At 37.8% G+C, this 25,279-nt stretch overlaps 2 protein-coding genes across 4 annotated transcripts in view; both read right to left on the minus strand.

The window, feature by feature from the left end:
* Positions 1-554: 554 nt before the first annotated feature.
* Positions 555-3,953, minus strand: foxa (forkhead box A sequence). The gene is made up of 2 exons (XM_051649806.1): positions 3,834-3,953; positions 555-1,842 (listed from the first exon to the last, which is right to left on the minus strand). The coding sequence occupies exons 1-2, from the start codon at positions 3,891-3,893 to the stop codon at positions 736-738; spliced, it is 1,167 nt and encodes a 388-aa protein (XP_051505766.1). The 5' UTR covers positions 3,894-3,953; the 3' UTR covers positions 555-735.
* A 1,732-nt stretch (positions 3,954-5,685) lies between these two features.
* cyfip2 (cytoplasmic FMR1 interacting protein 2) overlaps positions 5,686-25,279 on the minus strand; it is a 41,196-nt gene continuing 21,602 nt past the window's right edge. Inside the window, exons 16-29 of one of the 3 annotated variants that reach the window (XM_051649561.1) lie at positions 23,723-23,819; positions 23,553-23,629; positions 23,323-23,431; positions 23,024-23,143; positions 22,611-22,810; positions 22,423-22,510; positions 22,164-22,307; positions 21,907-21,997; positions 19,406-19,536; positions 16,151-16,223; positions 14,320-14,414; positions 13,703-13,941; positions 13,443-13,590; positions 5,686-7,363 (exon numbers count right to left, since the gene is read on the minus strand). In XM_051649561.1, coding sequence (XP_051505521.1) covers positions 7,196-7,363; positions 13,443-13,590; positions 13,703-13,941; positions 14,320-14,414; positions 16,151-16,223; positions 19,406-19,536; positions 21,907-21,997; positions 22,164-22,307; positions 22,423-22,510; positions 22,611-22,810; positions 23,024-23,143; positions 23,323-23,431; positions 23,553-23,629; positions 23,723-23,819 — 1,780 coding nt within the window. In that variant the 3' untranslated portion in view covers positions 5,686-7,195. Of the gene's footprint in view, positions 7,364-13,442; positions 13,591-13,702; positions 13,942-14,319; positions 14,415-16,150; positions 16,224-19,402; positions 19,537-21,389; positions 21,488-21,906; positions 21,998-22,163; positions 22,308-22,422; positions 22,511-22,610; positions 22,811-23,023; positions 23,144-23,322; positions 23,432-23,552; positions 23,630-23,722; positions 23,820-25,279 lie in introns of those variants that run through there. The other 2 variants (XM_051649560.1, XR_007892496.1) reach the window with 2 other exon arrangements.

Genomic DNA, 25,279 nt, shown 5'->3' on the forward strand with positions numbered 1-25,279 from the left:
AAGTAATGTTTACCCTTTACAATGTGAGAAAGACAATTCTCCCCTAAACACTCTCTTGAAGAATTTTAAAAATGCAGCAGTAAATTAATGTGAAAACTAGAAACTGTGATTATAATACTCATGTAACCCATGCATGTTTGCTTCACTATATAAGTCAGGACATTTTTTAGTGGTTAAAGGTATGGTAAAAGTTAAAGTAAATATTTTCTATAACCTAACCCTACCCCTACCCCTAAAACCTGACCATCACACAAGCCTGTTTATAGCCGCAGATTTAAAGCAAAACATGATCTGGCTGATTTATGAGCCTTTTTAAATAACGATGACTAAAATGTCCACACATCGGTTTTTCCCATGCCTCACTATTTTAGTGAGGACATTTCAATAAATTTGGCCTTCACAAATATAGCCAAACCTGTACACACACTTACACACAAATCCACAAATAATTTAATTAACAACTTTTGGGATATTTAAATTTTACTTGAAATGTACACACTCAACAAGGAGGACATGCTCATATTTATCTTGAAACATCTTAAATTTAATTGAATTTACCCAAAATATTCACACAGAATAAAAAAAGTCTTTAGGATCAGATAACAGAAACCTGTCCAGCTATGTAATGTTGATGAACTAGTATATACATCAATAATTGAGCATCTAAACAGAGACACTGTTAACTCATTAGTTGGCCTTAATACTCTCCTATACTATGCAGAATGCGATAATTGATCAGGTAGAGCTCAGAAGTGGTGTGGAACACATACTAAATCCAGGGTAGTACACAGAGTCTCCTGCGTATGAGGATTCTTCTTTACCTCTGAAATAGGTGAGGTTGTGAGGATAGGAATTAGATTGGCTGTAAACTGGGTAACTCACAGTGGACTCATAGTACTGGAAGTCCATGAGATGTGGGACAGAGATGAGGTGTTGGGTGGTTGGTTCATTGTGCATGTTGATTTCCATAGAAGTTGGGGGCAGAGATTGTAGGTTGGGGCTGGGCATTGTTGGGAAAGGTACATGCAGAGAGGGCAAGTGTGTTGAGATCTCTGAAGGCTGGGGAAGGAATGAAGTGTGCGACTGAGTATGGTGCTGGGGAAGCAGGGAAGAAGAAGATGCTTTGGTGGTGGGATATGATGTTGGTATGTTTGAATGCCGTGTTGTGTCAGTTGAAGGAGAAGGTACAGGTGACTTACAAGAAGAGATGACTGACTTGACCTCAGCCTTTTTTTTCTTCCCTTCCTCTTTCACAACATCTCCATCTGCCTTTTTCAAAGGGGTCTTTGCTGGTGACGTTGCCTTGTGACACTTGAAGCGCTTCTGGCGACGCATATAGCAGCCGTTCTCGAACATGTTACCAGAGTCAGGATGTAGGGCCCAGTACGAACCTTTTCCTGGTGAGTCTGGCGATCTTGGTACACGTACAAAGCAGTCATTGAATGAGAGGGAATGTCGGATGGAGTTTTGCCATCGTTGTTGATTCTGTCTATAGTATGGGAAGAGTTGCCGGATCCAGTCGTAGATCTCATTCAAAGTCAGTCTCTTGGCTGGCGACTGCTGGATAGCCATGTAGATGAGAGAAATATAAGAGTATGGTGGCTTGGCCTGGCTTAAGGTCCGTCGGTAAACTGATTTCAGTGTGGGAAACTCTGATTCATTGGAGTCACTCTCAGGAAATCCGTTTGGGTTTGATGGAGGCAGTAATCCCACTGAGCTACCAAGCCTTCCTGGATCTCCCCCAGTCGTTGAATCACATGGGGGGGCATAGCTCTGGTAGTGATGTTCTGGGGGGGAATATCCTCTGGGTCCCAATGGCAGACTGTCTGCCCCAAAGTAAACCTGTAAATATGATAAATTATTTTTCAGTGAACAAAATCAACTCTGTAAAAAGTGAACGTGTGCCATTGTTTCCTTAAAGGAATATTCGCAATTGACAGCATTTGTGGCATAATGTTGATTACCACAAAAAGTAATTTCGACTCGTCCGTCCTTTTCTTAAAAAAAAAAAAGCAAAAATCGAGGTTACAGTGAGACACTTACAATGGAAGGGAATGGGGACAATTTTTGGAGAGTTTAAAGGCAGCACTTTCGTTAATTCTTCTGTTAAAACTTGTGTATTTTTTGAGCTGTAAAGTTTTTTAAAGCATAGTTTTTATGGGATTACGGTTTATGGTGTTACATCGTCGGTGTTACAAGTTGTAAAATTGGATATAACTTTACACAGAAAAGTTTAGTAAGCAATTTTATCGCATATTGTTCACGTCTTGTGACTATACTTTGAAATAGTGAGTATTTTAACATTTACAGATTGGCCCCATTCATTTCCATTGTAAGTGCCTCACTGTAACTGTTTTGCTTTTTAAAGAAAAGGAGGGACAAGTCAAAATACATTTTTGTGGTAATCAACATTATGCCACAAATGCTGTTGATTGAGCTTAACTTATATTAAATATTCCTTTAAGGAGCAGTGACTATGATTAGATAGATAGTTAGATAGATAGTGTTTTATAACAACAACAAAACTAATATGCTCACCTATGGGATATAGAGAATGCCTACAGAACAAATTTGCTGCTCTAGGGGATTTTAAAATGACATATGAGATGTGCTCTTTGACAAATTGGTTTGGTTTAGCATTATTTGTGTCATTAATAATAAATCCGTTAATATTCGACTTGAAGTGAGCATCAATTGATCTTCCATTCTTAGCGGCGTCAGCGTTCATTGATCCCCTGTGATCGTTGTCTATTCTTAATTTCATCAGCGAACATTAGTGTCTTGCCTTGGGTAACGCCATGTTAATGTATTCTGACCACCCACTCTGCCGATAACCCTATTATCCGGCTAGTCCGGCTATTCTTCTCACCCTTGTTTTGTCTTTTTAAGTCACTCACCGTCCGTCTTATGGTAGAGGGTGACAGAGGGGGTTTGGGGGGCGCAAATGCTGTTCTCAGTTGTTCTTTTTTGCCCGATGGACATCGTTCGTAATAATTCGGACCTTTCAAGTCGGAACCCCGCGTTGGTTTTTCGGATTCCGCAACAACGCCCCTCTGATTATGAACCCATGCTAGGCCGATTGTAAGCCATACACAAGTGTCAAAGTGCGAGACATTCAACACAATCACTTAGTCAATCAATTAACTGCTGCGAGACCACACACAGGCGTAAACAAGCAGAAAAAACGCGTATTATTCCCATAGAAAAACGTCAGAGCGTCACATAGATAAGAGGAACCTTCAAACGGTTCTTCAAAGTCAAATGTTTCTATAATATAATACTGATTAAATAATCTGTACTGCACTAATCTGTTTCGTTCCAGGTGATGTGAAAATCAAAGAATGATTAAGGGGCCGTTCAAACCGAACCTGTTAATGAACAGAACTGAACGCAGGTGTCTCGAGACAAGTTTTTAAGTTTCAACACTGCGCCCATGCGCGAGACGCAGCCCAACGGTCAAAGACGTCTATCTAGCGCGTGTTAATGTACGTAGAAAAACAACCGAAAAAAGTGCAGACAGACGGTAAAGCGTGTTCGGTGTGAACGACCCCTAAGAATTAAGGAAGAAAAGGATTTGCCGGTTTGCTGATTTTATAATTACCTTTACACTACCATTTATTTTATGTATTATTTATGACAGGCATAAACTCGACCTTATTTTGAAAGACAAACAAAAATTCTTAAAGAGAAAACATAAAATAATTCACATTTCATTTGTAACCTCATATTTAGGCCTAAATAGGACCTCCTCATAGAACCAATTATTATAAAGAAGCAATAACTGAATAACATGGTTAAACTGAATTAAATGTTTTCTCTAATGGGTTACTTACCTCATTGGAGTAATATGGCATCCATTGATCGGCTCTCTCCCTTTTCACTTCGTCAATCATGTCTTCTATTATTCAATAGGTAATTTTTATTTATTTATTGCAAAATAATGCTATTGTCAATGAAAGAGTTAATCAATTCAGTTAATCTCAATGAATATCACTGAGCATTTGAAAATCCAACACGAATATGTGGAAACTGCTTTAAGAATCCAGTCACTCAAAGTTTGGAAAGTGTGCTGCTCACAGATTGAGTCACATAAATATAGTGCGTGCTGATCTCCCGCCCTCTGTCCAGCGTCCAGCCCACGTCCTGCCCTTATCACAACTGTTCTAACAAATTATTAAGTTTATTGAGCAATTACAGGCCTTCAATAACAGGATAACATTAAATTACACTGTCACAAAATGGGCAGATAGTAATAGCCATAGAAAAGCATTGTTTTCAAACTTTCAAGGTAATACAACAACATAATATAATACTGTCAGATTATTATTAGTGGTAAGGTCAAATGATATTGTTCAAAACGCAAGACATTTTACAAAAAATTAAAGTATGTTCAGAAATGTTAAAGAATTCTTTCTTTCTTTTCCATGATTTACTTGTATCATTGATGGTTGTGTTGTACCACCAATGCCTTGAAAAATACTTTTGCAGGGCTTGTCTGGCCTCTTAAATGTGCATACACTTTCATAGAATGAATAAGATCAAACATGTTCCCCATTCATTTTAATTGTGAAATTAGCCTATATGTGAACATAGTAGGCTATCATTCCTACAACAAGACAGGGATAGGGAAATCCTTGACCTTGATATATCATATTTTGTGCATATCTTTTTTTTTTTTTTTTTTGCACTCGGAGGCTGGCATTGTGTCTCATTCATTGGTTACAGCTCGCCCATCTCTCTTTCTCTCAGACTACCACATCTCCATTCTCTCCATTGTGAGAGACAGCTGTTTGGCAGATTGGGGGTGTTGGGTGTCATTTTTATTGACGGAAGGCAAACATTTACTCTGTGTGCCATTTAAAAGCAACACCCTCCTCTGCCTGTCCCAAACCATCAGTTACACACCCCACTCAGACAATTGGAGAGCTCATGGAAACACTCCTTGTCCTAAAAGGACAGACTTTTATGAGTTTTGTAATCATATTGACCAAGGAGTGACCTAAGCAAGTCTTCAAAATATCCTTGAAACTTCCACCAATTAAGAAGTTAATTTTGAAAATAAATAACTGAGTGTTTTGCAGTATTCCTCCAACTTCCAGCTGTGTCATCATCCCCCAGTGGAGGAAATGTTTATCTAGTGCTAAGTGCTGCCTCTTGCATTAGATTAAGTCTTCTTAAACACAAGGCCATTAATTACATCCTATTCAGAACTATCCAAGGTGAGAGAAATGACAGGAACATACTGATTAAATCACCAATTGGGCATTTACACATTAAAATCGTATGACTTGTTCTCCAAATAAATAAAACAATTATAATAATTTTACTACCCCAAGACAATATGATGTTTGAATCATGATGCAAAATAAGGGCTCACAGCGTGTCATTGTTGAACAATTTGCATACATGTTTATCTGATGCATGTTGTTACCAATATCAAGGAAATTGATCCCACTGCAAAGAATGTCTAACCGATTCACTGAAAGGACCTGTTGATTCAGTTACTCACAAGAATAAAGATTTCATAATGGAACTTTGGAATATAATCTGGAAGAATATGGATCTTTTAACAGGACTTAAGCATTAACAAATTTAGAAAAAACATTTGAGCTTTCAAAGACAAAAAGAAATACAAAGAAAGATATTTTCAATCTCGCACCAGTTAAATGATGATACATCAATCAATTTCAGTTAGATCTTTTTTATTTTATGGAAATACAACATATTATAATTCCTGTTCAGAATCACTCGTTGTACTTTGTATTACTTTTCTCCTTTTTAGCATTTCAAAACATGATCACTTGTACAACAATATGAACAAAATCTCATGTCACAAATAGATCCATGATGACAATAAATTACATGCTTAAGTTTTTAAAACAGCACTTTCTTAATCTCAGAATTTTTTTTCCATCGTTTACATATTAACCCCTTCCAAGAGCAAGGAAATCAACTTTTATGCATAAATATATTACTGGAAAATACCAATTTAATTAAACAGTTATTAAAAAACAGATTAAAACCAATCTCAAAACTTCTGAAAGAAAAAAAAAAAAAAATGAATAAGTTGAGTATTCATGAGGTTACATTTACAATAACCACATAAATTACAAATTGGAAAACAGAACATTTGCCAATCTGCCTAACACTGCTGAAGCAAAGGGCCAATTTTTTTTTTCCTGTTGTAAATTTAATGTTGAAACAGTTAATAGCTGACATTTTCCTTTTTTGCCCCTTACAGGTCAATAATGCAGTGTCCATCCTGCAGTTTTAATGACTAAGAGGTACGTAAATGTCATCACAGCACAATTCAAGTTATTAGTATTTCAGAATGGTGAACTGCTTCACTAGTTTACATGTTTTGTAAAAAAACAGCCCAAGTTAACAGTCCAAAGACAGAGATTAAACCGAGAGAAAAATAAGTGAGGTTACTTTTCAGTAGTTGAGGCAAATACTGATACCAGTTAAGAACCAATAAAATTAGAACAAGTACTACACGCAATTCTCGACAGCATCAAACCGCAACATTTATGATGGAAAATCGATTTTACAAATTCAAAGATCTGTAAACCAGTGCTGTACTACAGTAAACAGAATGGAATTTTGTAAACAATTCTGAATGTAAAAAAAGATTGAAAGAGAAGAAACAAATATGGACATTTATGTCCATAAATTTCTGTAACTCAATGTATTCTTGCTTCTAATTTTTGGTGTGTGTATTACAAACAATTTTAAATAATTGTAATAGTTGGGGTTTGTGAGGAACATGCAAATACTTTTAGAAATTAAATTATATATGTATGGGAATGACATAAAGAGAAACAAAATCCTAAAATGTCAATCAATCATGTTTTCTCTAAATAGTTATTCATAATTCAAAAAGTAATTTATATTTCTTTTATAATAGAACTTAAACAATATATTTTAAAATATTCCTCTGGTGACAGTCCTAAATCTCAGAAACCAGTTAACTTAAAATCTCTTCCAAACCTTAACGCTGGGCGTTGAAATTCAAAAAGGTTTAAATAACATTTGGGACAGACTGAAATCTACTGCTTTAAACCATGGGACAAGACTGGAGGTATGTCTCCTGTTTAAATAAAGGCAATGCAATCTTGAAAGCTCAAAGGCCTTGCACACTACGTTTGAGACCAATCTCACACCAGAGGAAGAATTGGACTGAAAGAAAGTTTATTTAACATGTGGTGGCCAGAGACTGATGTATAGGAGGCTGGAAACAGCGAACATGCTCCACAGTCGAACTATCTGTCTCCACGGCCTTCATGTACTTGTTGAGGATGGAAAAGATCTCGTTGTTGAGTATCTGATACTTTCTGATGCGGTCTGCCATCTTCTTCAGGGGCTGAAAGTCATCAATATCAATGACATTAAAGGGGTAATGAGGAATCAAATTTTCCTTATTATTTTGACATATAAGAGGTCATTCTACTATAAAAACATACTGTAAATTCCAGAACTCAAAACCTAATCCCCAAAGCAATAAAAGCATTTATTGAAACCAAGCTGACAAAACACCCCGTTCTCTACTTCCGTGACTTCCCTACGTAACTTGGGGTACTCATTAATTCAAGACGGCCTCTGCAGCAACAACATCAAAGCCTATTTTAAAATCATCGTACCCATGGCCCCGCCCACTGGTGCTCACTTTGCTCGTAAACAGACAGCGAGAAGGAAAAAAGGCCTACTGTCTGTAGCCTCACTACTCCTGTACTTGAAAAGAGACCCATCTGGACTATTTTGAATTATTTTTGTATACAAACATGTACTACACAGACATCTCTGACTGTTGTCATCTCTCTGGCACGCTTTTAAAAGATGCTGTGTCAAGTTTCATCTCTGAAGAGAAGATCAGCTGCTGTGGCTCCTGTTGTTTGTTGCTTTAACTGCTCAACAAACCGTTCTTTCGTCTATCAGTGCCATTTTTAATTGTTGGTGTATGTAAACACGCACTAGATGGACGTCTTTGACCGTTTTGATTTGTTTCCGGAGATGTGCACCTCAGTGCAGGAAGATAAACTGGATGTGTGCGTCTTGTGAAGCAGTCATAAAAGGAGTCTTTGCCAAGGAATTGTCACTGAAGGATATGGGCAGTTAAAAACACTATTGGACTCGATCAAAGACGTAAGTAATCAGTTCCATTTCAAATGTCATGATTGTTTATGATGATGACATGCTGTCTTACACCGGGCGCATCCGTTGACGTGACGCATCAGCTTGAGGCGGTCTACAACAGGCGCGTCGACACCACTGATATATGCACTACATGGACAAAAGTATTGGGCCACACCTCTTAATCACTGAATTCAGGTGTTTCAATCAGTCCCATTGCCACAGGTGTATAAAATCAAGCACCAAGCCATACAGTCTGCCTTTACAAACATTTGTGAAAGAACGGGTCGTTCCAAAGAACTCACTGAATTTGAGCGTGGTACTGTAATAGGATGCCACCATTGCAAAAAGTCAGTTCGTGAAATTTCTTCCCTCCTAGATATTCCACGATCAGCTGTAAGTGGTATTATTGCAAAGTGGAAGTGTTTAGGAACCACAGCAACTCAGCCACGAAGTGGCAGACCACGTAAAGTGACAGAGCGGGGTCGCCAAGTACCGAGGCGCATAGTGTGTAAAAGTTGCCAACGCTCTGCTGACTCAATAACTGCAGAGTTCCAAACCTCCTCTGGCATTAACATCACAAAAACTGTGCACCGGGAACTTCATGGAATGGTTTTCCATGGTCGAGCAGCTGTATGCAAGCCTTACATCACAAAGCACAATGCCAAGCGTCAGATGGAATGATGTAAAGCACGCCGCCACTAGACTCTGGAGCTGTGGAAACGTGTTCTGTGGAGTGACAAATCACACTTCTCTATCTGGCAGTCTGATGGACGAGTCTGGGTTTGGCGAATGCCAGGAGAACGTTTCCTGCCTGACTGCATTGTGCCAGCTGTAAAGTTTGGTGGAGGAGGGATAATGCTATGGGTTTGTTTTTCTGGGGTTGGCCTAGGCCCCTTAGTTCCACTGAAGGGAAATGTTAATGCCTCAGCTTACCAAGACATTTTGGAAAATTCTATGCTTCCAACTTTGTGGAAACAGTTTGGGGAAGGCCCATTTCTGTTCCTGCATGACTGTTCCCCAGTGCACAAACAAGGTCCATAAAGGCATGGTTGGATGAGTTTGGTGTGGAAGAAATTGACTGGCCTGCACAGAGCCCTGACCTCAACCCTATCGAACACCTTTGGGATGAACTAGAACGGAGATTGCGAGCCAGGCCCTCTCGTCCAACATCAATGTCTGACCTCACAAATGCTCTTCTGGAAGAATGGGCAAAAATTCCAACAGACACATTCAAATCTTGTAGAAAGCCTTCCCAGAAGAGTGGAAGCTGTTATAGCTGCAAAGGGGGGAACAACTCGATATTAATGCATATGGATTTAGAATGGGATGTCATAAAAGCTCCTGTAGGTGTAATGTGTAGGTGTCCCAATACTTTTGTCCATATAGTGCATATATATAACTGGATTGCTCATGACGTCATATCAGTAAAGCCACTGTGCCACCATATTGCTACAGTTGAAACCAGAAGTTTACATAAACCTTAGCCAAATACATTTAAACTCAGTTTTTCACAATTCCTGACATTTAATCGTAGAAAACATTCCCTGTCTTATGTCAGTTAGGATCACTACTTTGTGAATTATTAGAATAATAGTAGAGAGAATGATTTATTTCATCACATTCCCAGTGGGTCAGAAGTTTACACACACTGTTAGTATTTGGTAGCATTGCCTTTAAATTGTTTGTACTTGGGTCAAACGTTTTAGGTAGCCTTCCACAAGCTTCTCACAATAAGTTGTTGGAATTTTAACCCATTCCTCCAGACAGAACTGGTGTAACTGAGTCAGGTTTGTAGGCCTCCTTGCTTGCACAAGCTTTTTCAGTTCTGCCCAAAAATTTTCTATCGGATTGAAGTCAGGGCTTTGTGATGGCCACTCCAATACCTTGACTTTGTTGCCCTTAAGCCATTTTGTCACAGCTTTGGAGGTATGCTTAGGGTCATTGTACATTTGGAAAATTATGACTGTTTTGGTAAAAAAAAAATAAAAAAAATAAAAACACTTTACTAACATTACAGTGGACATCAGGGAAGATAATGAAACTATAAAAAAAAAATTAGCATTATTCATGACCCCTTTAAATACAGAAGCACACATTCAAAAGCATCATTAAAGTATAGATTTTGTTAGTATTTTTGTGTATTTATTTTCGGTGTCAGTTTGGCAGTTTCCATAGTCAAGGTCTACATAGGACTGATCAATACATCTAATATTTACAATATATATACAAATATGTTGCTGTCTATACAAAATTAAGCAACACTGCACATATCTTGATGATTTTAATAAACTTTTTATTTGGCCTACAAGTCATTAGGCTTTTGGGATCATAATTGTCTCACTACTATGAGTATAAGTGTTAAGACAACAATTTTAATAGCGTTTTTGATGTTAACTTCAGTAGCAAAAATAGTGTTCGAGTTGGAAAGGTTGATTAATTGCATTGAATATTTTTAAAGTTTCAATGAATCAATTCAAATGTCTGATTCAACAATTTTTTTTCATTCCTGCATATCATTTTTCATTCATTACAATGTTTTAACACAAAAAATATATAATAATAATAATAATAATAATAATAATAATATAGGTTAATATGGCTTTCTGTTTCTATGTATTGATAAATTGGTGCATATAAATAAAAAAGAAAAAAAAAGAATATACAGTGTATATACACTGGCAGCCAAAAGTTTGGAATAATGTACAGATTTTGCTCTTATGGAAAGAAATTGGTACTTTTATTCACCAAAGTGGCATTCAACTGATCACAATGTATAGTCAGGACATTAATAATGTGAAAGATTACTATTACAATTTTACTATTTAACTTCTTAAACTACTTCAAAGAGTTCTCATCAAAAAATCCTCCATGTGCAGCAATGACAGCTTTGCAGATCCTTGGTATTCTAGCTGTCAGTTTGTCCAGATACTCAGATGACATTTCACCCCACACTTCCTGTAGCACTTGCCATAGATGTGGCTGTCTTGCCGGGCACTTCTCACACACCTTACAGTCTAGCTGATCCCACAAAATCTCAATGGGGTTAAGATCCATAACACTCTTTTCCAATTATCTGTTATCCAATGTCTGTGTTTCTTTGCCCACTCTAACCTTTTCTTTTTGTTTTTCTGTTTCAGGAGTGTTTTTTTCTTTGCAATTCTTGCTATAAGGCCTGCACCCCTGAGTCTTCTCTTTACTGTTATACATGAAACTGGTGTTGAGTGGGTAGAATTCAATGAAGCTGTCAGCTGAGGACATGTGAGGCGTCTATTTCTCAATCTAGAGCCTTCCACATCTATTTCTGTCCTTGTTAGAGCCAGTTGTCCTTGTCTTTGAAGACTGTAGTGTACACCTTTGTATGAAATCTTCAGTTTTTTGGCAATTTCAAGCATTGTATAGCCTTCATTCCTCAAAACAATGATTGACTGACGAGTTTCTAGAGAAAGCTATTGCTTTTTTGCCATTTTTGACCTAATATTGACCTTAAGACATGCCAGTCTATTGCATACTGTGGCAACTCAAAAACAAACACAAAGACAATGTTAAGCTTCATTTAACGAACCAAACAGCTTTCAACTGTGTTTGATATAATAGCAAGTGATTTTCTAGTACTAAATTAGCAATTTAGCATGATTACTGAAGGATAAGGTGTTGGAGTTATGGCTGTTGGAAATGGGGCCTGTCTAGATTTGATCAAAACATTTTTCAAATAGTGATGGTGCTGTTTTTTACATCAGTAATATCCTGACTATACTTTGTGATCAGTTGAATGCCACTTTGGTGAATTAAAGTACCAATTTCCTTCTGAAACAGCAAAATCTGTACATTATTCCAAACTTTTGGCTGCCAGTGTGTGTGTATGTATACATATACACACACACACACACACACACACACACACACACACACACACACACACACACACACACACACACACACACACAGGCACACAGGCACGCACGCACGCTGTTTTGGCGGCAAGAGGGGGACTTACACAAGATAAGGCAGGTAGATTTAATGTTGTGGCTGATCAGTGTATAATATATATATATATATATATATATACACACACACACACACACACACACACACACACACACACACACACACACACACATCACCTAATAACCATGCAAAAAAAAAAAAATTCAAGACCAAATAGTTTTCCTAAAAATTTATGTCCACATATGTGGACAGCGTGATTAAGTTGTAAAAAAATTTAAATACCAAGCTATAGAAAGTCAGATTTCTTTTTTATCAAACTGTTTATATTTCCAGGAGTGTTGGTTATTCATGTTTTTGAGACATTACAGACATCACAATGCAGCACAAATAATTCAGATTCAAAGTAATGACCAGCATCATCCAATCACTGGCAACCATGTTAAAATAAAATTTTATATAATAAATTCTGACTCTATGTACCGATTACCATTGTCCCATGTCTGCCAAACATGTTGAGTGGTCCAAACATCATCTGCAGCCTAAACTGAACTTTTGACCTGATGTTAGGAGTGAATGCACTTGTAGTTCAAAATGCACCACATAAAGCCTCTGAAAGCAACATTTTTCAGCTTTTGAATGAACCCACTGATTCTCAATGTGATAAAGCACAGTAAATATAGGATTTCTAAGGGAAAAATATGCTAAAGTACACATTAGTGTACATTGTGTTTAGCAGCTTAGCATTTCGCGATAATTTGCTGAAATTTTATAAAATGGCATATTGAATGAAACTAGAGACTCTTATCTTTTGACTCAATTACTCAAAAACTCAATTAGGTTTCTAACCAGATGTAGTTTTGTTGCCGTTTCTCCCAAAGACTTCCTCCGCTGTGATTGGCACCATGTTGTTTTGTTCTGACGTGCGTCAAAAGTTTAACCCTTTACTGAGAGCACAGAGTTTTCTGAACTGATAAAAGTTGGTTTAAATGAATTTAAATTATGCGTTACATATAGCGAAGCCAAAAAAAAAATTACAACGTCCAAGAATGTGTACACGGGGGGGGGGGGGGGACGCACAAGGATATAGTTCCTTGTGTTAATTTACTGAAAAACAGCGGGAAATACAGTTTGATTATTTTTTAACTAGATTTTTATAACATTTCACTTCTTACATTAAAATCTTTTATGGCTATTTTCTACAATTGCTATTTGGTTGAAATTATGGTTCTTCTGATTAAAAAGTCCATATATCATAAATCAAAATACATAAATGTTGAGATGCCTTAAAATCCATAAAAGGCTGAAAAATAGAGACTTTTTGTATTGTCCAGCCCTAGTTCAGCAGCATGAGAAACAACACCTACCACATTCTTAATGATCTCATCCTTGCCATCCTGCCTCTGAACCTTCAGCAGGTGGTAGCAGAAATCAAAGAGGTCAAAGCGACGCTGCTGTCCTAACAGCACAATGATGGCACAGCCAGCCCAGTTCAGGCCATCACCAAAGCACTGCCTAAACACACAAAAACAATTTCAGTTTTATGATGTAAACCCAGAATCTATTTCAGAAATGCTAAATTGAAAGTATATATCGTAAAGATGATATGCGTATGATGTTTTCATACTCTGCAGTAAACTCGTGTGTGCCCACAGGTATGCAGTACACAAACTGCATGGCGCTCCAGAGACGGTGAAACTCCATGCACTCGTCCACATGCATGACACCGTTGGTGGGGGGAGGGCCTCGCCACACACTGTCCTGTAGGAAGCTGCGGATGCGCGTCAGGATGACCTCAAACATGGATAGCCCGCAGCACAGACGCTCCTTTGTCAGCAGGTCTCCCTCCCGCGCTATTGCAATTTGCTGAGAAATAAACACAACGTGATTTACAATAGAAAGCAAATTGATAAATAGTTTACTACAGATTTTCCTCAAGCAATTTAAATTTTTTCTTTTCATTTCTATTTATCTATTCTATAATTTTTTTTTGTATTTTATTGTCCTATTCTTTTTAATTCTATGCACTCGCTTAAATTTTTTTTATGTGAATCTTTATGTACATACAGTATATATGTCTTCTGTAAAGCACTTTGTAAACACTGTTTTAAAAGATGCTACATAAATAGTTTATATAAAGTTAAATAAGGTTTTACTTGCTAGAACATTTAAATAATGTAAATAAGTGCATTGGTTCCATATAAACTCTCTTAATGACAAATGAGATGGTTATGAGTGCCTCACCTGCGGGGTCCCAAGTCTCTCAATGAGGGGCACCAGGTGAAGAGGAGCATATTTTGCCTCCAGCCTCTTCATCCTCACCTCCAGTCGCTCACCCTCTGCCAAGTTTACAGATTAAAGCAAGATTAGAGCAGGTACACAGCTATTAAAGGTGCTCTATCAGGAAGCACTGGAGAGAAATTATTTTTTTACTAATGTTCTTGAATGTATATATACAGGTGCATCTCAATAAATTAGAATGTCTTGGAAAAGTTCATTTATTTCAGTAATTCAACTCAAATTGTGAAACTCGTGTATTAAATAAATTCAGTGCACACAGACTGAAGTAGTTTAAGTCTTTGGTTCTTTTAATTGTGATGATTTTGGCTCACATTTAACAAAAACCCACCAATTCACTATCTCAAAAAATTAGAATATGGTGACATGCCAATCAGCTAATCAACTCAAAACACCTTAAAAGGTTTCCTGAGCCTTCAAAATGGTCTCTCAGTTTGGTTCACTAGGCTACACAATCATGGGGACGACTGCTGATCTGACAGTTGTCCAGAAGACAATCACTGACACCCTTCACAAGGAGGGTAAGCCACAAACATTCATTGCCAAAGAAGCTGGCTGTTCACAGAGTGCTGTATCCAAGCATGTTAACAGAAAGTTGAGTGGAAGGAAAAAGTGTGGAAGGAAAAGATGCACAACCAACCGAGAGAACCGCAGCCTTATGATTGTCAAGCAAAATCAATTCAAGAATTTGGGTGAACTTCACAAGGAATGGACTGAGGCTGGGGTCAAGGCATCAAGAGCCACCACACACAGACGTGTCAAGGAATTTGGCTACAGTTGTCGTATTCCTCTTGTTAAGCCACTCCTGAACCACAGACAACGTCAGAGGCGTCTTACCTGGGCTAAGGAGAAGAAGAACTGGACTGTTGCCCAGTGGTCCAAAGTCCTCTTTTCAGATGAGAGCAAGTTTTGTATTTCATTTGGAAACCAAGGTCCTAGAGTCTGGAGGAAGGGTGGAGAAGCTCATAGCCCAAGTTGCTTGAAGTCCAGTGTTAAGTTTCCACAGTCTGTGATGATTTGGGGTGCAATGTCATCTGCTGGTTTTGGTCCATTGTGTTTTTTGAAAACCAAAGTCACTGCACCCGTTTACCAAGAAATTTTGGAGCACTTCAGGCTTCCTTCTGCTGACCAGCTTTTTAAAGATGCTGATTTCATTTTCCAGCAGGATTTGGCACCTGCCCACACTGCCAAAAGCACCAAAAGTTGGTTAAATGACCATGGTGTTGGTGTGCTTGACTGGCCAGCAAACTCACCAGACCTGAACCCCATAGAGAATCTATGGGGTATTGTCAAGAGGAAAATGAGAAACAAGAGACCAAAAAATGCAGATGAGCTGAAGGCCACTGTCAAAGAAACCTGGGCTTCCATACCACCTCAGCAGTGCCACAAACTGATCACCTCCATGCCACACCGAATTGAGGCAGTAATTAAAGCAAAAGGAGCCCCTACCAAGTATTGAGTACATATACAGTAAATGAACATACTTTCCAGAAGGCCAACAATTCACTAAAAATGTTTTTTTTATTGGTCTTATGATGTATTCTAATTTTTTGAGATAGTGAATTGGTGGGTTTTTGTTAAATGTGAGCCAAAATCATCACAATTAAAAGAACCAAAGACTTAAACTACTTCAGTCTGTGTGCACTGAATTTATTTAATACACGAGTTTCACAATTTGAGTTGAATTACTGAAATAAATGAACTTTTCCACGACATTCTAATTTATTGAGATGCACCTGTATATATATATATATATATATATATATATATATTTCACCTTTGATGTAGACTCTCGGGAGGATGTTTTGGAATGGTGCAGCATGAAGTAAGTCACAAACTTCTTCCTGTGACTGAATTAAGACAAACAGCACAGGAACATGAAATCTGAATCAAACCTTTCACATAACACAAACATCACACACACACACACACACATCAGTGTGAAAGTGGGTTAGTCACAATGTGTATGAAAATGTGAACTGTAAAATTTTGATCTTAAATGGGATGAAATTTATGTTGACTTGAGATGCTGCATCTCAATAATGTTAAATACATACATTTTGCCATTTAAACAGCCTCATCACATGAGAATTAAGTGACTGTGGTGACAGTTTTGCAAAATGATATTACATGGTTCATTGCACATCTTGTATTATTTCTGAGGTGAAATGTCCACTGTGTGGCGCTAAAAGCAAGTAACATTTTTCCACTTAAAAATTACGTTTTTAAATGTAATGCTCTAAAGCAGGGGTCGGCAACCTATGGCACCACTGGCATGCCAGCAACGGCGAGAGAGGATTAGATTATTTTATTTATATAAATTCCACACCAGCATTCCAATCTACATTTTGATGTAATTCTTCCAAATGATTAAGCAGCATGTTTTCATCAGCTGAATAGGAGGATAAACACTATTAAAGTGTGACGAGACTCGTGCTGCGAGTGCAGCCACTGACCAGGAAAATAAAAAAAATGGCACTCCATGTCAAAAAGGTTGCCGACCCCTGCTCTATAGATTATTAAATCATCAGAACTTGCCTCCCTACCCTAAACCTAACGATAGTGTTATAAAAGCATATGTGAGATAAGAAACGCATTTCTTGAAGCAACCATGTTATTTTGTGGTGCTTGGCTCATGTGTCAACTTGCATCCCGGTCCTTTGCAACGCAAGTGCAACATAATCAGTTGAGCTAATGTAAAATTTGGTCAAGCTGGTAAATATAGTTGGTTATGTATTGCAAACACTTATATCATGTAACTGTAAAAATCTATCACCTTACAAGTCATGCGCTGTTGTAAAAGTGTTTAGATGGCATAAGACAGCACTGTGTGAGGAACAGGTTGAAAAGTAAGTGTTTATGAAATGATAATCTGTCGTTTTACTCCTGATTTGTAGTTGCAGTGCCTCAAGTGTTTATTTCACCAGGAAACTGCTGCAATCCTTACAATGAGCCACGTAAAAATCATTTTGTAAAAACGTAAATATAGTAATGCGGTTCTGTGAGACCAGGTTGCATTTAAACCAGTAGGTATATAGAATTCCTAATACTGACGCAGAATCTGGCCCAATAGTTAAAGGGATAGTTCACCCAAAAATCCCAGATGTGTATGACTTTCTTTCTTCTGCTGAACACAAACAAGTTTTTAGAAGAATATCTCAGCTCAGTTGGTCCTTACAATGCAAGTGAATGGTGACCAGACCAGACCTTTGAAGCTCCAAAAATCACAAAGGTCACATAAAACTCCAGTGGTTAAATCCATAACTTCAGATGCGATATAAGTGTGGGTGAGAAACAGATAAATATTTAAGTCCTTTTATTTATTTTATTTTTATTATTTTTTTAACCATAAATCTCGATTTTCACTTTCACATTATTTCACACTTTTGAAAGTGAAAGTGTAGATTTATGTTAAAAAAAGGACTTAAAACATTGATCTGTTTCTCACTTACGCTCATCATATCACTTCTGAAAATATGGATTTGACCACTGGATTACTCTTATGTATCCTTTATGTGATTTTTGGAGCTTCAAAAGGTCTGGTCACTATTCAGTTGCAATGTAAGGACCAACAGAGATATTCTTCTAAAAATCTTAGTGTGTGTTTAGATGAAGAAAGAAAGTCATACACATCTGGGATGGAACAAGGGTCAGTAAATGATAAGAGAATTTTCATTTTTGGGTGAACTATCCCTTTAAAATATTTCACAGGACTCTATTACTGTATACTATAAGAAAGTGCATTTATAAAAATAATTTATTACACCAAACAATTTCTCCAATTCATAATGTCAAACAATCATTTAAGAGTTTGGGTATAGGCTATTTTGTTATACATCTGTTATAACATGGACATACATTTGTTATACAAACATGTCCAGACAGATTTTCCCATAGAGGGTAAATATAATAGAAACTTAAATAACAATTCTCCTTGCAGTAGGTGGAAACCCTATATTAAATGAAATGTGAAGGAGCAAACATCTCATGGCAATGACCTTTAAATCATTGAGGTACACAAATTTCAGCAAAATCACTAAATTCACAATAATCAAACAAGCACAAGAAGAGAGAGACGACCAGAAGAAGAGCACCCTGACAGAAAAGATGTTAATGAGATCAGCGTGCAATGATCATCTGACACATTCACTATGCTTCAGATAGAGACCCATACAGAAACACTAGAGAGATACAGGCATCAGAAAAAGAGAAGTGTATGAAGCAGATGTGCACCAGCAGAGAATGTCACAGGCAGCCAGAGATAGGAGTCGTGTCTACCATGAAAGCAAGGAAGTCTTCCTTTGGAAGCAAATTCTCTAAAGAAGCCTTTTAATATTAACACACTGAGCATGTGCAGAGTCCAAACTTCACGACAAAGTCAAAAGTTCACAGCTTCATATTATTACTTATCAAGCTTATTTTCTGTGGCACTAACATCCTTTAATCCATGGCAGAACACAGCATAAAAGTGACTAAAGAGACAGTATAGAAACCAGGAAGAGTGTGCGTTCAGTTGTTTTGTGGTTTAGTTATATATGAATGAGGCCTAATTTCTTACCACCTGTTGTTGTTGCCAGCGTGTAATGAGAAATAAAGTTGCTTTTTAGGGGCAGATGGTAGCACTGTCCTCCACCCACAAACTCATTAACATACACACAGTCATTCATTAATATGCACATCCAATTTGAAAAACACAGTGACACTCATAAACAATTACATCCCGGAAGTGAAATATCTGGCATATACGCAGGCACACATATTTCTGCAAATTAAAAATTGGCTATATATACAGCTGATTAGCAAAGCCCTGCGGAATCACAGCAAATGTCTTGAATTTTGGTGTGTTAGTAAGACACTTACATGAAAAGCAATACAAACAATGCTATTTAATGGCAAAACCAAATAATGGAAAAATCACCAATCAATTGCTGACATTATCTGATCAAAATTACAGGACGCTACTCATAAAACAGAAATTAGTTTTGAGTGAGTGAGGTTCTATATCAAACCAATAATAATGTTAAAGTCTCACCAGAGCTTGCTCGATGAGCAGACAGAAGAGGATGGCATTGCCCACCTCCCTCAGACTCTGAAATACATCCGTCTTGAGCTCAGCGTACTCAATGATGTCCTTCAACTGATGGTGAAAGAACTCCAGGATGCCTGACAAACATTCCACATCACATAATATCAGAATCAAAAACATTCCAGGCAGGGATCTGACATATAGTCATGCACTATATTCTAAGTAATTTTAGTCTTTTCCTCACACAAAGCTATCTTATTGCTTTAGAACACTTGAAACGTAGCACTTGAGCAGGCCCTGACAGAATCTGTGCACACAGAACTTTTCCGCAGAAATCCCGACCCCAAAATATTTAATATTTTACATAGCGCATATTTATTACATATGTTGGCTAATTTCATTATGCTTTCAGCTACCAATAAGAGAATAGTGCTCTCATCTCCATTTCATTATGTTTAAATCCATTTAGCAGAATTGAGGCGCGGTCACATTTACCTTTGCACTGTGAAATTCCGCGGACGAAGAAGGCGTTGGCGGATGTTGAGCATGTGTGAAACCAGCAAAAAAAACGAATGGCCAAGCAGCCTCTTTTCAATGCTGCACTTTATACTCGCTGCTAAAATACTCAGTGTAGCTGTGTACGAAGCACCGCCCACACAGAGGTCACTGCCAAACCAAGCAACTAACTATTGGTCAACAAGGCGAATTTGCCTGTTAAAATTGACCAAACATGAACTCCACACGAAATTCGCAAAGGGCAATTCTTCACCACCAGAAGTCCATCTCGTGAAATTCAGGATCGGGCAGATTACCATTGAAAGGACTGTATTTCACCCACGGAGTTTGCTGTGCGAAGGAAAATGTAACCGTGCCTTTATGCAGATTTTCCCTTAAAACCAGCACAGAAAATTCTAAAAATGTCTGCAGATTCCATCTGGACCTGTGCATCAGTCATAAGGACAATTTTTCTTGTGCTTTTTGGACCTTAATAGCTCTGAGTCACTACATGTTTTCACTGTATGGAAAAGAGCAGCCATAACATTCTGATAAATACAGTATCTTATTTTGTGTACCATGAAAAAAAAAGTCATATGGATTTGGAACAACATGGTGTAAATGGTGCCAAAATCTATCCATTTAAATTACAGCCCTCTAACTTTAAAGGGAAAGTTCCCCCCAAAATGACATTCTCACCCTCATGCCATCCCAGATGTGTATGACATTCTTTCCTCTGGTGAACACAAATGAAGATTTTTAGAAGAATATCTCAGCTCACAATGCAGCTGAGATATTGCATCTATACAATGCAAGTGAATGGTGACCTGAATTTTGAATCTCCAAAAATCATATAAAGCCAGCATAAAAGTGATCCATAAGACTCCAGTAGTTAAATATATATCTTCTGAAGTGATATGATAGATGTGGGTGAGAAACAGATCAATGTTCAAGTCGTATTTGACTATAAATCTCCACCATTGACCAGCTCCGACCAGTAGGTGGCGATATGCAATCGCCAAAATACAAAAGACTATGGAAGTGAAAGTGGAGATTTCTAGGGACTTAAATATTGTTTCGTTTCTCACCCAAACCTATCATATCACTTCTGTAGGTATGAATTGAACCACTGGAGTCATATGGATTACTTTTATGCTGACTTTATATGATTTTTGAAGCTACAAAATTCTGGCCACCATTCACTTGCATTGTTTGGAACTACAGAGCGGAGATATTCTTCTAAAAATATTCATTTGTGTTCTACAGAAGAAAGAAATTCATACACATCTGGGATGGCATGAGGGTGAGTAAATGATGAGAGAATTTTCATTTTTGGGTGAACTATCCCTTTAACAAGAGATTTAAATATAGTATGGCCTATTTTTAGTTAAAAGTTTAAGCTAAACGAAATTATTTTTAATACTGATTGCTAAACTTTTAAAAAGATAGAAATGAATAGTATTTTTGTATTAATATGTTTAAAACGTACACTCACATGAGATGAAAACTTTAGTCGTCTTTATTCTACATATGGTGTTTGGCAGACATTCATGAGCACCGCCATGTTGAGATCACATGATCAGCTGAATATTACTAACAAATACAGGGAATTATTGAAATAAAGTATGCTTTCACTCATGGAATAAATTATTCATGGCTGACTGCAAATAGCACATTTCTAAAATGGCTTCAGTAACTGATAAACTCGTACTTGCATCTATGCCACTAGTTATTAGCGAACATAAAACATATTACTGACTGCACCTTTCTATTACGTTTAAGAAAGTGTGACTTACATCATAAAATTCTACTCTGCACTAACTTCACTAAAACCACATCCCAGGAGATTGAAAAAGAGGAAAAACCTCACCATTCAAGCTTGCATGACACTGCAGCACATATAAATCATTAGACTGTGGTTCTAGACTGATTACACTGGCAGACCACTGTCAGATTGACTGAGAAAGTATAAGGAGTGGTACTCTGTGTAGTGATGTTGGTGCTGATCTCACCTGGTGAGCCATACTCATGACGAGGGAGACGGCAGATCTTGGGCATCACCTCAATGAGGGTCTTCACATACTGCAGGATGGTGCCCTGCAACTGGAAAAGACCGATGGACACCAAAAGTCAAAACAAATACAGAAAATGGGAGTAGTTTATAAACCCCATATACTTTGAAGATATGCCCCCATTTATTTGAAAATAAAACAACAACAACCCAACAATCAGCCTGATTGAGTCATAAAAAAAATTAAAGACAATATACCAAGCTCTTGACAATCTTGAGCAGTTCCTCCATCACCACAGCGATGCCCTGGTAACCAAGAAGGCGGCAAATTGTTTTAAAGTGTGGAGGACCCACAAAGTTCCTGTAGGAACTGTAGATGTGGGAGTAAGCGATGTTCAGAGGCTGAAAACAGAGTGAGGAGTTTAGAAATTGACCAACAATGGCCTCTTGTACACTGTATGCAACACATTCATGACTCTGGTTGGATGTCTTGCATATAAAGATTCTGCTTACAGACCTTTGAGCCATACAGGTAGTAAGGCTGGACATTGGCCGGTTTGTCCCTCTGAGGCTCCTGGGTAAAGGGAATGGCTGTCCGTACAAACCTTTTCCACAGTGGACAAATAGTACTCGTCAACATTTTAATCTATCTACACTGAAATGCATTACAGTGTGGACTTGTATCTAGAGCATATGTGCACAGACCTATTGGTGGAGCCATTGTAACAGTAGTTTGGTAAGAAGTCGAAGTTCAGTTCCCAGAAGACGTGCAGGGTGATGCGACCGTATGGAGCAGAAACGTTGTGGTTGGCCTCACGAAACATGGCATCAAAACTGTCCAATGTCATGTGCTTAGACAGCAGACGATGAGTCAACCTGTTGATTTCCATCAGCCATTCAAGCTCCTGAAAACACACACAAGCTAAAGCATAATTTCATGCTTTGGATCAAACGGAAATTATCAGTTAAGTTTGGAGTCTTGGAATTTCTAAATCATAGTCATGTACAGATGGTTAAGAAAATTGTCTGCAAGTTTGCAATCCTAAAGAAAATAGAGTTTATGGGTGAGTGATGACAACAGATACCAAAAAAACAGCAGGAAAGCAAAGGTTTCTTACCACTATAGAGGTGAGGTCCTCGCTCTCAAAGCGGCTGATGGCCTGATCCAGAGATTTGTACATGGCTGCTGAGATCCTCTGGGTTATCAATCTGTTCAGGTCAATGGAGCGACCCAGCAGCTATAAAACAAATTCAAATATGCTTTGTATATTCATATTTACAGAGTATCCAGTGTGACAGTCAGTCTTCTACACATTAAAATGGACAAACTGATTCTTCATGACTGCATTTCAATCTCCTAGTTTTTCTGATCTTATCCAGCGTTTTTCAGATTCCAACTGACAGAAATGTGTCACACCTGCACATGTCTCTGTTTGAGCAGTGTCTCGTAGCGGTTCGACGGTGGGTATGGAATGATCACACCATAGTTCTTACACTCCGCACGGAAGCGTTTGTCTAGAAGGACACTGCAAGACAGAGACAAAACCACACGAAACCATTCAAAGACTAATTTCTTTATCATAATTTGTGAAATAAACATGTTTGAGAAACAACACTGATATTTAACATAAGAGAGGGATAATTTACCTTCCAGCCATTGCTTTGTAGTAGGCAAATATCTGATCAGCTAACTTGTAGACAAACTGATCAAAACACAGGTTGACCTAAACCAAAATGAGACAAGACTTTCGTTTTGGGATGAATGACACACCACCACATTAATAAACAGGGATGAAGCAATAAAATGAATCCTTTACCTCAGCCTCTATCTCATCATAGAGGAACTGCTTCTTGAACTTGGTGAGGGCATAATAACCACTGTCATTATAAAGGTCCAATGGATACAACACATATCTGAGGTAAAAAAAAAACAACCAAAAAAAAAAACGTTATAACCTAAGTGTTTCACAACCTTTTTTTCCACAAGTACCCCCACAGCACCATCAGTGAGGCTGAAGTACTCCTTCATCGACCATTAGAGCTAGGTATTAATAAAGATTTCTGGATTCGTTTCTGATTAATTTGGGTATATTTCAGTTATAATGTCCATTTTGCTTGCATATGAAATAAATTCTCTCTTAGCTAATGCTGTTAATTATACAGGAGATCTTCTAACTTAGTACAAAATATTAATTTTACTAACTTTTTCAGTAGTTTTTCATAATTTGTCACATTTTAGCTTTTTAAAAATTCTGCAATCCATCAATAAAATTATGTCTTGAAATTGCATATATTTTATTGCAAACAATTGTTTTATAACATGTTTAGTATTACATGCATAATTTGTACCATTTACAAGTTTTCACTTATATGTAGAACGAGAGCTAAAATGGTAGTCTCCTCGTGGTCGCGTAAAGTTTCGCCTCAATCTGGGTGGCGGAGGATGAATCCCAGTTGCCTCCGCGTCTGAGACAATCAACCCGCGCATCTTATCATGTGGCTTGTTGAGCGCGCTGCCACGGAGACATAGCACGTGTGGAGGCTTCAAGCCATCCACCACGGCATCCGTGCTCAACTCACCACACGCCCCACTGAGAACAAACCACATTATAGTGACCACAAGGAGGTTACCCCATGTGACTCTACCCTCCCTAGCAACCAGACCAATTTGGTTGCTTAGGATACCTGGCTGGAGCCACTCAGCACGCCCTGGGATTCGAACTAGCGAACTCCAGGGGTGGTAGCCAACGTCTTTTACCACTGAGCTACCCAGGCCCCCATGGTACTGTCCCTTTCAGACTACCGGATGTTTAGTCAGTTAGCGCAGAGAGGACACGCACGCTCTTCAGTGCATCTGTGCTGATTAGAATTAATGTTTCTTTTTTGTTGTTTTTGATCAACAACTGACTGTAAACAACAGTAAGTGTAATAAAAAAAAAAAAAAACATTATTCAATGAAAAATGATTTGCATTGATCTCATCTTTGGACACACATTGAGTCCAACCAAACTTTTACTATAAAAATGCAATAAAAAGATCTCGGCACCTAGAGAAGAGTGAAAGATCGATCTCAGGACTGTGTTGAATTAAGATCTTGATTAATAGGATTTATTTTTTTATTTTTGTACACATCTCAAATACTTATTTATATTTTAAGTCTTTAATAATAATAATAATAATAAAAATACTACATTTACATTTTGTTAGGTTACCCCCTGGAACCAGGAACTTTCACCATTGGTCTGTTTGTTAGAGCATCCTGACCAGCCTGACATGGTCTCAACCAATGGCATAAGTTTGGGGGAGGACTATTACTGTCCAACTAATAGCTGACAGGGAGAGTGTTTGGGAAAACAATTATTTTTACAATTCCG

The sequence above is a fragment of the Myxocyprinus asiaticus genome, chromosome 22 (assembly GCF_019703515.2).
Source record: "Myxocyprinus asiaticus isolate MX2 ecotype Aquarium Trade chromosome 22, UBuf_Myxa_2, whole genome shotgun sequence".
NCBI classification, from domain to species: Eukaryota; Metazoa; Chordata; class Actinopteri; order Cypriniformes; family Catostomidae; genus Myxocyprinus; species Myxocyprinus asiaticus.

What these genes read in the sequence shown, in the direction of transcription:
- foxa (XM_051649806.1), bottom strand. Translation starts at nt 3,893, where the DNA reads ATGATTGACGAAGTGAAAAGGGAGAGAGCCGATCAATGGATGCCATAT. An exon ending in TGCCATATTACTCCAATGAG is followed by an intron (nt 1,843 to 3,833) that starts GTAAGTAACCCA and finishes TCATATTTACAG; the next exon opens with GTTTACTTTGGGGCAGACAG.